General features: G+C 38.9%; 2 protein-coding genes across 2 annotated transcripts in view; both read right to left on the reverse strand.

Annotated features, from left to right (window-relative positions):
* The window catches only part of LOC113076213 (zinc finger protein 271-like), a 197,861-nt gene that overhangs the window by 13,395 nt on the left and 166,456 nt on the right, over positions 1-18,010 (reverse strand). The window lies entirely within an intron of this gene.
* On the reverse strand, positions 4,742-7,694 carry LOC113076216 (uncharacterized). Its single transcript, XM_026248879.1, has 3 exons — positions 6,229-7,694; positions 5,962-6,097; positions 4,742-5,500 (listed from the first exon to the last, which is right to left on the reverse strand). The coding sequence occupies exons 1-3, from the start codon at positions 6,414-6,416 to the stop codon at positions 4,769-4,771; spliced, it is 1,056 nt and encodes a 351-aa protein (XP_026104664.1). The 5' UTR covers positions 6,417-7,694; the 3' UTR covers positions 4,742-4,768.

The following is an 18,010-nucleotide window of genomic DNA, read 5'->3' on the forward strand; positions in this document are numbered from 1 at the left end:
ACCTCATTCAAAACAATTGCATGACTATAAAATTACATTAAATAATGCTTCATCGTTCATACACATTAGTGATGGGATTTATGGCTCTTTGAGGGGATCCGGATCTTCGCGATCCGTTCCTTTCAAAGAGCCGTTCAAAAGAATGGCTCTTTTGGCTCTTTTTAAATATTTAGTCAGTTTTAAGAAGCCAGCTTGGGAGCATCTCAGTTTATCCTGGAAATAATCACTGGGAGGTATTATGAGGTGAGATTTGTAGTCAAATAATTAAAGCTCAGATATCACACACCAATATCTGAGTTTGAATTATTCTGAAATATTGATTATTACCTCATTTCTCATGTGTCGACTATATTCCATAGGGTTGCACAAATCCCTCTGCTTAGACAGTGACATCATTATTTTGATTTACCTTTAGTACAAAGTGTGTGTGTGTGTGTGTGTGTGTGTGTGTGTGTGTGTGTAAAACTACGTTGACTTATGTTATTCATACAATACCTACTCACAAAATCACCTACTTTTTAAGTAGATAAAATTAGAATAAATAAAATGGAAATGTCTACATACTATTACTACTGTAAACTTTGCAAATAGGACATCAGCCCCTTCAAGTCAATGAACAATAACAAAGTGGGCTGCAATGAATGTCTGTGGAAAACAGCTTTTAGTGAAACATTTCTATACAAGTACAGTATCACAAAAGAACATTTTTAATGATTTTAAAATAAGTTTTAAATGAACACAAAATGCAATGTAAATGCATGCACAACTAATAACTAATATCATCACGCTATAAAGGGTTGGCCTGCGCTGGGTGCGCCCCTCCCCCTATAACTGTTCTGTCTCCTGGAGGAGCTCATTTGTATGAACACGCATAGGAAAAAAGAACGATAGAAAGAACGGCTCCTCTCCAGTCGTGACTCGGCTCCCATCGTTCATGTTTATGAGCCGTTCAAAAGAATCGGTTCGTTCGCGAACGTCACAACTCTAATACACATAGGTGATACAGTTTGAAAGGTGTAAATCCAAAACAGTTCACGTCTCTGTACAAGTAATTCAATGTCTCCACCTCTAGGTGGCAAAGTTACTTTCTCAATCCCACAAAAGCGTAAAGAGGTTACATCGTGATTCAAAGTTAAAAAGTGTGCCGCAACTGGATAATTTTGATCTTTTCTTCTGATTGAACTCTTATGTTCACTAATTCTTTGTTTACGTCACGAGGTTAAAATACATGTTTTTTGGCAGGGTTGCCTTGGTAAAATTGGGCTTTTAGGGGATAAATTTCACATTATTGGGATTGGGGACGCTTCAACCCGCAGACATGAAAAACCACAGCAGACATGGCAACACTGGTTCCAGTGGAACGGCATTTACTACACAGAGCCGTAGTTCACTGACAATCTATACAAAATCGCTTTCAAAATCAGTAATGAATCGCCTGCGATTTTGAAATCGATTTTTTGTAGATTGTCAATTAACTACGACTGTGTAGTAAAGGCCAACCAGTGTTGCCAAGTCTGCGGTTGTTTGTCATGCCCGCGGGTCGAAGCAACCCCAATCCCAATAATGTGATGTTAAGCCCCTAAAACTCGAATTTTACCAAGGTAACCCCACCAAAAAGTGTGTTGCCCTGAACGAAATGCGATTGGGCTAGTTTTGAGAAGCAATTGAGCAGGTTTGGTTTTGAAAACCTGGCAATCCTGATCTGAACGCATGTACTGGACGAGATGCGCATGAAAATCGCTTTAAATTTTTTGCACAGTTCTGTTTCGCGGCTTTGAGTTCAATTAATTCTGTCTTTTTAATATTAAGCATGTCCCGCTCTTGTCTCATTCATTCACATTCATCTTTTAATACTAACAGTCTCACCCGCTGAAAGCTGCTCAGAAAAAGCTAAAATAACCAGCAAAATGTTTCATACTGGCTCTTGGCACAAACAACAGTTTCAGTTTGGTCCCTTTTTTTTTTTACATTTACACTTTTTTTTCTGCTGTTCAAACAACAAATTTTTTCGCTATAGCCTCTGTGCACAAACGTAGTGACGAACTTCCGCTGTCGCCAGAAGTCGGCATATCTGTTTCCGGTTTACTTGCGCGTCGCAGAAAATGTCATTTTTTACTCGATGTCTCCAGGATCTTCCAAGAATAAGTGTCAGCGATGTTCATCGCATTGTTGATGCCTGGTCCCCTGCTCCGACAAGCAAGAGGGACAAGGGCTTTAAACTCTACATATCGAGTTATCTGCACAACTACGAAGGTAAGTACGTTATTTTAGTAATGTGGTGTGCATGCAGATCGCGCCTTAGCGGCAAAGCTAGTGTTTAATGTAACGTTAGTAGTATAGAAGTTTGTATTTCTTAGTTTTAAATTAATTTTTTTTTTTTTTTTTTTTTTTGTGATAATTGTAATATCAGTATTAACTTGCTCTCCTCTCAGTTTCTAATAAAGTTCAGGGCACAGGTGAAGTCACTGTCAGGGCGTTGTGCTACAGGTCCATGAGGAAAGAAGAGAAACCTCACAGTTTGAGTGTATGGTGAAGTTAGAATTGATAAAACAGCAGTTCTAGGCTTGTTACTTTAATAGCCCAGTGTTACTGATGTTCCCGGGGATTTAGCAAAGGTAATTCATGTTTATTAATTTATAGTTTATCAGGTGAGTTGACTTTGCTGGTCCCCATTCGAGTTACTGTATGCTTGTACATGTTATAAGCTTGTTACTTATTATAACCCGGTGTTCCTGATGTTCCTGGGGACTTGGCTAAGGTTATTCATGTTTAATATAACTCAAATCTAATGATTACAGTTATTGTAGGCAGGTAAGTTTGCCTAGCTGGTCCCCTCCGGGTAAAATGCATTCTTATTCAAGTTTTCAACTCATGTCATTTGTTTAAGATGAAATCTTGTGTTATAGGTATTAGGCTATCATGTTTTAAATAAACAATTTTGAGATTTTGATCTAATACAGTTGGCATATTATACAACAATCTAATCCAACCTAATTTGGACTGCTTATATATATATATATATATATATATATATATATATATATATATATATATATATATATATATATATATATATATATAAACAAGATTATGTCCTAAACAAATGATTAAACTGAACAAGCTATGATAAGTAAGTATTTAATTTGACATTTTACTTATGCAGGTGGTACTGAAAGATTCGATTCCTGTGGAGCTTATGCAACACAGCTGCACACGTGTTGCTGGAGCAGCATTATGCAACCACTGCGTTGCTTTGCTGTTCCAGTCAGCACATTACTCTGAACTGAATATGCCAGTTGTGCCTCCTGTGCTAAGTTGTACTGAAGGGGAACAGCAGTGGCACAAGCCCAGAACTTTGGTAAGTTTGCACTATAATTATAGACCTGTTGGCTATATTTGTGAAATATAAAATACAAAGTGTAGAGCAACAACCGAGGGTGTAAGGTAAAGGCTCAAAATTGTAGATTTATTACAATATGTTGCATGTTGGAATATAAATTACCTGTGGTTATACTTCCCACTCATGAAAGTTTTATGTTTTACACAGGAGCACACTCTACAAAGGCCTGACTGGAGATTTACCTGATCTGTCTGTCCTTCAGGTCAGTAGGGATATAACAATAGCAAATTTCACTGTACAGTACGATGAATCAACCAAAATCTATATAACAATAATTCATGATTTCTGTTCCTTTTAATTATTTAATTATAATTTATTATTTTTTTAATTAATTCCGCATCAATTATAGAAACATAAATATTAAAAAATATTCTGCTTCAAAGAAAAAAAAACTGAAATTGAATTGAAATCAATAGGATAATGTTCTCATAAGGGTCCTTCATTATGGAATTGTATGCCATGCATAACACATTGTGGATAGAAATTACAGGGAAAGTTACTGGTATGCTTATTGTTATATTATTATTATATTTACTGTATTGCAAATCAATGTATTGTTACTTTCCAGGTGACAGAGGTTTATAAAGATTTCTCTAAAGCTGAGGCACCGATGATCTGCAGCATGGGCATCAGCTGTGAGATTCCCCTGGTCGATTCTACCCTGGGCAAGGTTCAAGCTGGTAGTCCCTTGTCCTACCAACAACCTGCAATAGCAAAGCGAAACCTGTCCTTCCATGCTGCCCCACCACAGCCATCTGTGCCTCTTCATAACTACCGCCTACAGCCATCCAGTTGCATGTTTGTCTGCACTGAACCACAACAGCTTCACCTTAGGAGTCTGGAGGTCACCTGGGACATGGCACACCAATATGAACGTGCTACTAGAGAACAAAGTTTGTGTACTGAATGGCATCAGCTAAGGAGGCATAGACTGACTGCCTCACAATTCAGAGAGATCTGCCAGGTTAAAAAGAAGACAGAAGAAGGTCTAGCTAACCGGATACTGCAAGGGACCCGTCAGACAGTGGCTATGAAGAGGGGCCTCGAATTAGAGGCAGATGCTATCGGTGATTGTTGTCGACTAAACAGGGTCAACCACTTCCCCTGTGGTTTGGTCATTCACCCTGACGCTCCTTGGCTGGGGGCATCTCCAGACGGGATAATCTTTGACCCTTCAGAGCCATGTCCGTTTGGGCTGATTGAGATGAAATGCCCGAATGTTAAAAGCTATGTTGACTGCCTATATCTGAAAATGGAGTCAGGCAAATTAGAGCTAAAAAAAAAACCATGCTTACTACTGGCAAATACAGGGGCAGATGCTAATTATGGATTGGTGTGATTTTGTAGTTTCAGCCGAGGAAGACATGCTCATCCAAAGAGTTTCTGGTAGTTTGAGAGGAGACAGGCGACGGTGAAGATTTGGTTAATGCTCCCGGCAATGGAGAGAGGGATAGTGGTATCAAACAGTTTATTCTCTTTTACTCTTCTGATTAACCTTTCAATGTGCACCCTCAAACGGGCAATGGACTGCGTCTTCAGAACATCCACCTCTGACATTTGGGCCCTCTTGGAGAGGAAGGCAGGACGATGAACAGGCCCAGGTACAAGGTCATCCACCAAGAATCCCTTGTCCACCATTATGCCCATGTCAGGTGTTAAGAGTGATGTAATCCCTGACTGACGAAACACCTCCCTGTCGCTCATGGAACCCTCAAAGAGTGCTGACACAAAAGTCAGTGCTCCATGAGGGGACATGCCCACCATAGCCTTAAAGGTGCAGTGGGACTTGTAGTTTGAAAAAACTTCACTCTGAAGGAGAAGGGAAGAAGGGGTTTGACACCGTAGCTCTGTACAATCAAGCACTACTTCTGTGTCGCTGTAGCTGCCATTGAACTCGGGTGGAAGACTGGCCTTCACAGCTGCAGGAGACATCCATATACAGACCGAGCCCAGTAAGCTGTAGAGGAAGTTGGCCCAGGTCACAATGATCCGGCTGACTGTTGCTCTGTGGATGTTGAATCTATGACCCAACTCTCTCTGGGTACAGCCAGTGGACATGTATGTGAGGAAGAGGAAGAACTCATCGATCGGCAGCAGTTTCTGGGGGAAGAGGAGTTTAATGAGTAGGGGTGTACCAATATATCGCAATACAAAAATGCAACAACAATATCTAACGTGGACCATGAAAACCCGTTTTGTCTATAGTTCACCCAAAATGAAAATAACTGTGGAAAAAAAAAATCCAGTTCACAGAGTTTTAGTGTCAGTACATTAAACCTCTCTCTCTCTCTATAAATATATATATATATATATATATATATATATATATATATATATATATATATATATATATATATATATATATATATATATATATACACTTTTTTTTCCCATTTTTGCCATGTGATAGAGTGCAAGCATATTCGTATAAAATAAATCTATATGTATTGAATCATGAAATGAGGGTGTCATTACACCCTTATTAATGAGTGTCAGTTCAAAACCATCCTTTTCATGCTTTGCTATGTGTACATGTGTGAAAGAGAGTAAAGAAAACTTACAGTTGGTCTGGTTGAAGGGCTTTCAATTGTTGTGGTAGTAGCATAGGTATTCTTTGCCCTGGTGACCCTAACAATTTTTGCTGTTGGTGCCTCAATCAGGTTCCAGAATGCCATCAGATGCTCGTATGAGGGGAATCTAAAATACAGTATTACAATTAAAATTAGTTGACTTGTCATAAGTGCTCAAGAATGATTAAGACAGAGAAAAAACAATTACTTGGTCAGTCATTCAGTAAATATTTATGATTACATGTTGAACTATCTCACCTGGTGTAAAATCTGATGTCTTCAGGCGACGAGGCAAACCGTTTAAGTCCAAAGGAGTGATGAAGATGAAATGTTTGGAGCTGCTCTCTCAGCACCTCGATTTCCTTCAACGCATTTTCATACCTGTCCCGGTCCACACATACAGTACGACTGGCCCCGTAGTCGTGGTCCATGACCATCGGGACCATGACTGGTTGCTCGAGGTCTTCATCAGGCCCCGGCGGGTCAGGTTCTGGACTTGGTGGTCGAGATCGGCGCTCCCAAACACCGGCCCGTGAAGCCGTAGTGTAGTTATTCCACTCGAATAACGATGGAACTGAACCTACTGCTAAAACCCGTCTACCCTTAGCAGTAGTGTGAATTTCCTTCTCGTGGAAATGTCGGCTGCATACCTTAGTATGGGTGGTCACCGAAAATCGTGCCCTCCTAATTTTGTGCAGCCACTGCGCACGAAGGTTGGTGTCCTTCGGGAAGTGGTGGAAGCTCAAATGGGTGTTATAACGACTTGAAGCAGAGCAAAGTGGCACACAGCAGTGCTCCTTAGATCCACCCAGTTTTTAGAAACTTAGATGTGTCACGCACATTATATCTCTTTTTTCGTACAACAGCAGCAGCACTCATCTCGTTTATTTATAGCGGATGCGGGTGAAGTAAACCGGAAACCGATATGCCGACTTCTGACAATAGCGGAAGTTCGTCACTACGCTTGTGCACGTAGCCTATTACTACAAACTAACAAACTACATTGGTAACATAGAGCTGATAAACTCAAGCTGCATAGACAAGTCAGTAGTTTGCTGTCGTGATTCTCGCGAATAGCACTGAATGTAAAATGAAAATGCACACTGGCGTTATGGGTGTGCGATATAACGATTTTTGATCATGGACGATAAAAATGTCTCCACGATCTGCTTTTGAAGAAATATCGTATGGTGCTACATTTTATCAGCTGCTGTTCTGATGCCTCTGTCATATCCTGTACAACACCACATGCATTCACAGCAGTGTTAACTCAGTGCTAGAGTTACTCTCTCGTTATCTGCGTGTGCTTTTAAAGGTTTCATTCGCATGCTGGTCTGACCTGTGCTTTTTCTGAGCATATACACCCGAAGCATGTGCGCATAAGCCTGTCAAACAGCGCCTGATTATTGAACCAAGTTATCTTTTGCGCTAATACTGTCAAAACACACAAGGTTTACATGTAGACCCAGTTGGTCATGTCTAAAATGAAAATAAACAGTTTAGAGAAAATACGTGCCTTTATATTAGATGGTTGCAGGTCTTAAAGGGACAGTAGGCCTATTAAACATGTGACTGTCATTAAAGGGACAGATCACCCCACAATTTCATTTCTCATTATTTACTCACTGTCACATTGTCCCAAAAATTAATTTATTTCTTGGCTGAACACAAAAAAATATATTTTGAAGAATGTGGGTGACCAGTCGCTGGTCCAGACTGAATTTGAAAAAAAAAACTATGGAAGTCATTCTGGACCAGCAACTGTTTGGTTTTCTATGTTCCTCAAAATAGCATTTATGTTCAGAAGAAGAAACTCATTCAGGTTTAAAACCACTTAAGTTTAAAGTTGATAAAATAACAAAATACAAAGATAAAAATCATTCACTGCTCTTGACTGAAGAAATTTAATAAAGTTGCATTTATGTTCAGAAGAAGAAACTCATTCAGGTTTAAAACCACTTAAGTTTAAAGTTGATAAAATAACAAAATACAAAGATAAAAATCATTCACTGCTCTTGACTGAAGAAATTTAATAAAGTTGCTTTAGGAATCAGTTCATATAGTGTTTTATTTTTATATTTGTTCATTAAATTTATTGAATCCTCCTGCTAAATACACCTATTGTACCAGAAAATAAAGCACTGTTTGTATTTGTATATTTAAAAAAACCTCATTACTCTTTGTATATTATGTGTAGTTGTAATGTGTATCTTTGTCATTCTTTTATCTTTGTTTTTAAAAAACAAATATTTTATCTTCACTCTATTTGACCTAAATGTTTACAAAAAAACAAATTGCTATGGAAATTTTTTGTTTTGTTAATTTGGCATTGATTGCATTAATCTCATTTAGGTAGTATATATAGTCCATAGGGACACGGAGTTCTTTGTATAACCTGTGCACGTAAATGCTTTAGGCTGAAAAACAACTTCTAAAGAGGAACCATGTACCAGGAACAATTAGTTACCCCATACTACCCAATACTAGGGTTGTCACTTTTAGTTCGAAAATCGATTGCAAAAAAAAAAGTTTGGAAAAGTAAAATAGGGAATCGGTTTTAACCAAATATGTACAGTATTCATTTTAAAATAATTAAACAATTAAAAAATATACACGTAACAGAATTCACAAACAAGCAGAAAAAGAAAATAAAGAATTACGCTCAATAAAAAAAAAACATAAGGCCTGTTCTCAAGTTGTTTGAAATGGATTGAACCATTATTTAAAACAATCTTGGAGATTTTTGAATTGCCTAAATCATAAATGCAGCCAAGTTGAAGCCTCCAGCCTTCCCCTCTGCACATATATTTTTTCGAGAATGTTTCACTCCTGTTGCTGTTTGTACTTCATGCCAATAAATAAGAAATATTGCTGACTTGTGCATTTCCAGCACTCTCTTTACATTTGTCCGTTATTTGACGTTGAAAAAGGAAACGTCTTTTTTTTTAGACATGGGAAAATCTTTTTTTTCAATCGATTCAATGAACACTTATGTCTTAAAAATCGAAAATGATTTTATCACAAACGTGACAGCCCTAGTCTATACCAGGGAGAGGTGTATGAGATGTACATGAATTAAGTAATGTGCACTGAGCAACATAATTGGCTCAGAGGTCCTAACCTGTCCTTCAATGTACCTTTTTATATACTATAAAAAGTGGACTGTGAGAGTCTGTGTGTTATCTCTTGCACACAGACTCAAGCTGTGTGTAAACCAGATCATTCTCTGCAGAGAATTAAAGCAATACAAAAACAAATTGTTACTGAATTAGAATTTCCACTAAAAACTTGGCGATGAGTGACGGGATTCCACAGCTGATCATCCGGGACCTGAGGATGTGAGTTGGCTGATCACCCTAAACCCACAAAGGGTTTAGCCCTAAACCCCAAAAAGGTTTCAGGGAAGGGGGGACTGACGTCTGAGGGCTTGTGGACCTTCACTGCTGGTTTCTCAACGGATTAGAAAACGCGTGCTACAAACGGTGAGACTGATTTTCGAATTCCATTCATATTGAAAAAAATACTAAATTGGGTTTCTAATTTAGTAAACTGTGGTTTGATATTCCTAGACCTTATGTTGCAATTCCAAGCCACCCCACAGGTCACCGGTACGTGAACGTTTTTTTCATGGGTACGTGGAGCTATAGCATGGTTTCACAGATACACATGCAACGAGTTTTCACAGGTACGCATAGGCCTGTAGCAACAGTCGATAAATAAATTAATCATAAGATAAAGATGTCCCGGGAATAAAGAGATAACGTCTCGCTAGAGTGACCAGCTTTGGGAAGCTCCTTTCATTTGCTTGTGGATGTTTGCGTCACAAGTGATATTGCATTGTACTCACACAAAAAAAATGTAGGCCATTAAAAATAGTGCCCTGCCATTGGCAAGCCTCGGCCTCCTCTTTTTTGTTGTTGTTGTGAATGATAACCTGGTCCCACAGTCTTTTGTTTTTTAAATGTTATGCTTTTAAGATTGTTGCTCAAATACCGAAATTAAGCTTTTTTTGTATATGATTTGTATTCACGTCTCCAGCTCTCCTTCGAAAACCACGCTCCTGTGTTGCTAAAATCCTTAGCATTTCCTTGGTTAACAGGGTGGCGTAGTCTTGCATATGTACAGGTAGCTTTCTCCTCTCAGCGTCCCCGCTACGCTAAGCATCCATCAGCTCCGATCTCCACTACAACAAGGGAATTTCAGTAATGTATTCCCACCACCGAAAAACATTTGCTGTAACGGGGCGTTCACATATCGCGTCTTTCGCGCTTGGAAAGAAGCGACAAGATGGAAGTGACACGCACGCAGTGCGACGGGCTCGTTTTTTCCCCGTCATGGTTGCTTCGCAACGGCAGACACCTCAGGTGCGCAAGTGCTCGAAGGCTTTTGGAAAAAATCAGAAAGCGGCGCGCCTAGCGTTTTTAGGTGCGATATGTGAACTGCCCCTCTGCTACAAGATTTATTTACGAAGCAAAGTAAAAAACTCTGCAGAGTTTGGGTGCACACCCTTTTTCAAAAACAACAGGGAATTTCTGGAATTTCACCCCGAGGGAAGCTGATTGAGTTGTTTCTTGTCACATGACCTGGTGTTCTTAATTCATTCTGAAAAGCTGAGATGTTTTTAACTCGATGCGGTGCGGACACGTCTGAAAAAAAAAAGAGTGCGTCACTTCCATTATGAGCGCGCATACTGCGCGTCAACTTTAAAATATACGAACTTGAGCACCCAAAATATGCGATATGTGAACGGCCCACTGATCATGTATATATAGATCAGTGGAACGGCCCCTTCATCGGTCAAAATATTTACTTTCAGTTAACGGTTAAACGGTCAATATGAGCATCCATAATTGGCATATAAACATAATATAACATACAAAATTATTTAATTTTAAGCCACACAAAGTCAACATGTTATTTCTTGCTCCGAATCTGTCATAAAACAAAATAAAAGTTTATTGATCAATGAAAATTTGTTCCTGAGTTATTATGCCATTATCATTATATTAGTTGAAACTGGTCTTAGAATGACAATATTATCGTGATAAGACATAAGACTTTGTGCAAGTAAGTGCGAAGCCACACGGTGGTCACGACCAAGTGTGAGGTAAAGAGGACGATTGCAATCTCAATCTCAAATCTAAGATCCATCTTGATGATTTGGAGAGTCCAATTTACAATGATATGAAAATGAAATATGGAAAATAATTATGGAAGTCATACCTGGGTTGAGAATTATGGTTTTCCAAAAAAGAAAAGGTACCTTTAGCATAACAGCACTTAACAATATAAAAGAGAGCTTGGAAAATTTTGAAAAATTAAGAGAATATAAAAAGCGAAAAACAAGCAAAAAGACAAGTTTCAGAAACATAGGAATTTTTATTTTACTTTTTATAACACAGGCGTGAAGCAGCAGAAAGCTGAGAAATACATTTCAATGCTAGTTTGGAAAGAACTGAAAAATTATAGTTCTGTAGAAAATGCTGACAAAAGAACAGATCATACTGTTCAGAATTCTTCTCTTTATCCCATTAGAGAAATGCGGTGTGCCAAAGTGGACTTTGATCTGGACTCCTGACTTCACCCCATCGACAAATCCCACAGCAGCACCAGTTTCATCCACCACAGCTACCTCCATCCTACCAGGCACGTGCACAGGTAGGGCTCAACCTGTGCAGAGCACATGCCCTTTTTGCCCTTACACTCCGAAGTGCCCTTTTTTTGGTGGTGTTTTTTTCTTTTTCTTTTTATCAATGCTATTGGTCACCCTTCATGTCTGTCTGTCTGTTTTACAAATATTTAGCAAATGAAAGTTCTTAAAACGAGCTTGGGTAAATCTTATTCGATCCTCAAGCTGTCAGTAAGCTGATAACTCCGCCCCCTCAATATTCATTGATTCAACACGCAGTACAGTAGACAACAACTGAGCTGAACAAAGTTTTGCGAAGGGTAAATAAATATCTTTTTGTTTGAATAAGTAATACTAAACACTATGTCTATAAAGGCTCATATTTTATTTATTTGATGTCTGACTGACTCACTGACTGAGACATGTGGGACGTCGCCTGAGAGAGAGGGCTAGAATTTGCCATCTAAGCTAGTCATAGCCAATACATAGCCAACACTTAAATACCCTGTGCATATAGTAGCATTTCATCTTTTATAAAATGCGATTTTGGCCAAATGCATTTTACCACAGGGAAAACTGAGCGCTCCGTCTATATAGCTACAAAAACTAGTTTGTAACCTGTAGATGAAAATGTAATAAAATGCCGGCAGCGGCAGGCGCCGTCGCCGTTTTAATGACGGACAAAAAAAAAAAAATCACATTTGCACACATTCGCTGGTCAAAAACTAAATATATTGATAAGTAATACAACAACATATAATTTGTTTTACCATCGGAAAATCATAACAGGTGCTACTGGTCGTACTGGAACTTACACAAAGATAACATGATTCTAAGAAATTTCTTCTTTGATTTATGATTGCTGATACACTTAATTTATTAACATTTAGGATAATCATGTTATGGTATACTCTCCACTCGTCCTCACATGTATAAAATGTAGTAAAACATGGTTTTACTACAGTAATGTAGTAGTAACTAAAATAAAATTACAGAATATCACTGTGAAATCTTTATATTTTATCATGCAGAATGTAATTCATGATTCATTCCAAGGCTTCATTTATTTGATCCAAAATACAGCAAAAACAGTAATATTGTGTAATATTTTTACAATTTTAAATAACTGTTTTCTATTTGAATATATTTTAAAATGTAATTTATTTTTGTGATCAAAGCTGAATTTTCAGCATCATTACTCCAGTTCAGTACTCTTCAGTGTCACGTGATCCTTCAGAAATGCTTTTCACTGCAACTGTACTTTTCACACTATTTTTATTTATTTTTTCATTGCTGGCTTATTTTAGGGAAAGTGTAGTGAATAAGAGACCTTCAAGAGACCAACATCCCTGGTCCACCACAGTATCAAATTTTTGCCAGGAAGGCGGATACATGTTGGATATGTTATAGTAACGGTATGGCTATAGTTTCTTATAATTTGGAATTGAGTTGGACATAATTACTTAAATTATATTTCAAAAAAGTTTGTCAAAAATACTTGACTCATTGCTCACCTTCCCCTCTTCTCAATGTCATTCATAGTCATGTAAACCAAATCATACAAATAAGCTTAGAAAATCAAACAGAATAGCTAAAAAAGAGAATATATATAATTGATATAAAAAAGGGAGGGGGGTGCCCTTTTTCATTTTCAGCACATGCCCCTCAAAAGGTCTGTGCACGGCCCTGCAGAGCAGTGCATCTGCACCGCAGTCCTTGCCGCCCGACGAAAGACAAGCACAACTTCGACAGCATCATCATCATCCAAACCATCTGCTCTGCCACCAGCAATGTCATCGAAATGATGAAATACTCCATGGCCGGAGTCAGCACCAGATCTAAAGATCAGGCCATCCTTAAAAATATTCTTGTTTGCCGGCCGACCGACCCTGTCAATTTAGGACCGACTCAATTTATTTATTTATTTTTGCTTTTAGTCCGACCGACTTGCTGATTGTAAATTTGCATTAAGACTGACCAATTTTTTTTTTTACTCTTAAAACAACTAATACAAAAGCAATAAAATAATATTAATTATATTTAAATAAGAATTGTAAATATATACATTTCCTAGGCCTACATACGAATGATTATGGCTACGTATTATGGTGCCCGAACATACATTTTGTTTACTGCAGCCGCAGCCATCATTATCAAGCACGAACCGTTGACTCTGACAGTGAATGAGATGAAGTGAACTCACAGGCCACAGTGTGACATCCGTTAACCAATAGTGTAAGCATAGATGAAGTCACAAGGTTTTTTTTAATTAAGGAAGATACCCTTCATTTGTATGTAGGCCTAGGAAATTTATATATTCATTGCGAACCCAGTACATGCGTTATAAGAAACAAGGACCCTCAGGAAGTTCTGGATCTCAAGCCGCGTTTCCACCGCAGGAACTTTACCCAGGAACTAGGGACTTGGTCCGGTACTTGGTGTGTTTCCACCGCAGGAACCAGGAACTAAATAAAAGTTCCGGGTAAAAAAATGCCCCCCAGAAAGTCCCTGCTGGCGAGGTGGTACTTTTTTAAAGTTCAGGAACTTTCGGGGGCGGGACTTTGGCGCTAAACATCCTGATTGGTTGAGTTGACGCAGCATTGGTTGAGTTCAACCACCATTTATTCGGATCAACATTTTCAAAATATTACTGTTATTGTGTCATGAAATGTAATTTTAAAAGTATTTCAGGCGAGAATGTAGTTGTTTAAAACTCAAATCTGTTGTTTATTTATAAAGACAGCGCCTATTTAAAAATGTGTTTCGCCGATCTCTGAGACGGTGAGCTCCACTCGATCAGCGGGAGCTCAGTCCTCATGTATCCGCAGAGAGCAGCCTCTCCTGGGATAGACCTTCTGATATGTGCCGCTGGCTCTGATGTATCTTTAGTGGTTAAACATAACATATAATTCAGCTGCGGGGTAAATCTAACAGGTTTTCTTTGGTCTGTATTCAATTTATCTATATGTTAAAATGAAAATAAAAAAGGCAAGTCTATATAATATTTCGTTTCATTGTAATGGATGTATATAACGTTACACATATCCCTGAACTAAGTACATTTCTGCAGCTGTTATTATGTTTAAATGAAAACGAAAGGAGGCAGTGGTATTTTATATCCTATTTCGTTTTATTGTAAATATACTGAGGGGAAAATAACAATAGCCAAAGCCATCTGAGTTCACGCAGCATTGGTTGAGTTCAACCACTATTTATTTGGATCATTTTCAAATATTACTGTTATTGTGTCATGAAATGTAATTTTAAAAGTATTTCAGGCGAGAATGTAGTTGTTTAAAACGCAAATCTGTTGTTTATTTATAAAGACAGCGCCTATTTAAAAAATGTGTTTCGCCGATCTCTGCGACGGTGAGCTCCACTCGATCAGCGAGAGCTCAGTCCTCATGTATCCGCCGAGATGCAGCCTCAAATCGGCTAGACCTTCTGATATGTGCCGCTGGCTCTGATGTGTCTTTAGTGGTTAAACATAACATATAATTCAGCTGCGGGGTAAATCTAACAGGTTTTCTTTGGTCTGTATTCAATTTATCTATATGTTAAAATGAAAATAAAAAAGGCAAATTTATATAATATTTCGTTTCATTGTAATGGCTGCATATACACATATCCCTGAACTAAGTACATTTCTGCAGCTGTTATTATGCTTAAATGAAAACCAAAGGAGGCAGTGGTATTTTATATCCCATTTCGTTTTATTGTAAATAGGAAAATTGCAGTAGCCAAGACGAGCTGACTGAAGTTATCAAGTACGCTGCTGTTTATAGATTTACCGGACTTGCGTCGTCGCGGACATCACACTCCCGAGTCGAATGCACAAAGTCTGAACTAACTACCGAGGATGCACGTCCAAAATCAGCGTACTTTAAAAAAACAAACAAATCAGCAGTACTTTGTATTGAGAAACGCGCGCAGACCTACGTCACCAGTCTATTTGCCTAATCTACCCGGTACTTTACACCGCGGTGGAAACGCAGAAAGCAACAGGTCTGGGGGGAAAAAAGTTCCTGGGAAAAAAAGTTCCTGGTAAAAATGTTCCGGGTAATTTCGGTGGAAACGCGGCATCAGAAGACTGGCAGGCAGCAATGGATCCTGAAACTTTCTACAGCCTCACACAAAAAGGAATGAAAGCACTTCAAATTTAACTATGAGGGTAAATAACCAAATCTATGTTTTGTTTTTTTTTTCAGAAAAAAATAAAGCCTTTTGCTTTTTTTAAAGTGGCCACTGATTTTTCAGATGGGTCTATTCTTAAGATGTAGGCATCGAGCACATGCCTCTGAGATATGAGAGTCTCACAAATATTGTTTACAGGAACAAAGTTTCCTTACTTTAGCGAAGGAAAACCAGTCTCTTCTTGGATTAGATTGAGATCCTCCTAATTAGACTAATGCTTCTAGTTAGTGACCAGCGATTTGTTTTGGTGTCTCTCATCCACGCCTCATGTTCGTCACTAATCACAAGTGCATGTGCTTTATTTTAGGGATACACCGAATATTCGGCCACCTAAAATTTTCGGCCGAAAATGGCCTAAAAGTGCGGCCGAAGGACTTTTATCACCGAAACAACATGGCCGGAATGTTGTGATGACGCAAACAGAAACCGCGACCTGCATAGCGCAGACCATGAGCTCCCCGCGACAGTCACTTCACACCACTTCTCTCTTCTTATTCCTTTATTCGCAGCACTTAAGCATCTCCTAACAAAGAGATTGAGACGGACCACGTAGTGAAATCAAAAAAAAGTACAGTCTTATAGAGTCTTATAGAGCACATGTCTCACTGAGATCTTTTCGGATCCTCTGCACTTTCTGCTTTAATGTGATAAAAATGTTTATTTATGCCCTGGCCCTATTTAAATACACTCTCTCGTATGACTCGAGGATGACTCGTGACTCGATGGCGCCGCACATGGCTGCTTCAGTGCTTGGCTCTCCAGTGTTTGTGCTGTTTTTGTTCGTTTTTCCTGTTTTTTGTTTAACAAACACGATCAGTTTCACCAGGGATGAACTGCTGAACATTCGGCAGAACACACCACAAGATCTTTTACCGGATTTAAATTATTCAGACGTTTTACTGAACGTTGTTATCGGAGGAGCGGCGGCGCTGATCAAGCGCTTCAGGACGCGCAGACGGGGGAAGCGAGCAGGAGCGCTCGTCAGACTCAGGAAGCGCGGATTTCGAACGCCGTTGCCTAGCATCCATCTGGCAAATCTCCGCTCTCTACCCAACAAAACAGACAAACTCCTTCTGCTCCCTCGGACAAATAAGGATTTCTCTCACTCTGCTGCTCTGTGTTTCACGGAAACCTGGCTGAATGACGCCATACCGGACAGCGCAAAACTGACCAAAGTGCTGTACAATGAATAGCTAAAAAGACAATAAAAATATAAACACATAGATTGAATAATCATAATTATATAAAACATTAATAAAAATAAGCCTTCAATATCACGTCACACAACACAGAAATACAGAAAACAAACAGAGGTACCAGGTTAGGGAACAAGGAAAGCCAAGGAATAAAAATGAGTTTTTAACCTGGATTTGAATGTAGCAATGGAGGGGGCAGATCTAATATCCTGGGGGAGCTGGTTCCACAAACGTGGGGCAGCAACTGCAAAGGCTCTGTCACCTCTCTGTTTAAGCCGTGAGCGTGGCACAAGTAGGAGCCCTTTGTTTGAGGATCTCAGTGACCTTTGAACCGAGTATGGTTGTACAAGGTCGATGATATATGTCGGGGCGAGCCCATTAAGTGCCTTAAAAACAAACAATAAAACTTTAAACTGAATCCTAAAAGGAACTGGGAGCCAATGCAAAGATGCCAAAATGGGGGTGATGTGCTCGCGCCTCCTAGTGCCAGTTAAAAGACGCGCTGCTGCGTTTTGTACTTACTGCAGATGTCTAATTGATGATTGTGGGAGGCCCAAGTAGAGGGAATTGCAATAATACAGCCGTGATGTAATTAAGGCATGGATAACTGTCTCAAGATCGTTAAAAGATAGGAATGACTTCAGGCGGGAAATCATTCTGAGCTGGTAAAAACTATTTTTAACAACAGAACTAATCTGTTTGTCAAGGCAGAGTTCTGAATCAAGAATGACACCCAAATTTCTAGCATAGGGTTTGATAAATGGAGTGAAGTTACCTAAATGTTGTACCACAGTGCATCTTGCCTTGGGAGAACCAAAAACAATCACCTCTGTCTTGTCACTGTTTAACTGGAGAAAGTTATTAACCATCCAAGTTTTAATGTCTTGGAGACAGTCCAGAAGAGATTGTATGGAATCCCTAGATTTTAGAGGCAAGTACAACTGTGAATCATCTGCATAGAGATGAAAAGAGATGTTATACTTCCTTATGATGTCACCCAGTGGGAGCATATAGAGGCTAA

This window comes from Carassius auratus, unplaced genomic scaffold, assembly GCF_003368295.1.
Source record: "Carassius auratus strain Wakin unplaced genomic scaffold, ASM336829v1 scaf_tig00019316, whole genome shotgun sequence".
In the NCBI taxonomy this organism is placed as follows: domain Eukaryota; kingdom Metazoa; phylum Chordata; class Actinopteri; order Cypriniformes; family Cyprinidae; genus Carassius; species Carassius auratus.

Excerpts from the sequence above, each read along its gene's own strand:
- LOC113076216 (XM_026248879.1), bottom strand. The coding sequence starts at position 6,416 with ATGGTCCCGATGGTCATGGACCACGACTACGGGGCCAGTCGTACTGTA. Across the intron at positions 6,098-6,228 it reads GACATCAGATTTTACACCAG|ATTCCCCTCATACGAGCATC; the intron begins GTGAGATAGTTC and ends ACTGTATTTTAG. Across the intron at positions 5,501-5,961 it reads GCCCTTCAACCAGACCAACT|AAACTGCTGCCGATCGATGA; the intron begins GTAAGTTTTCTT and ends CTCTTCCCCCAG.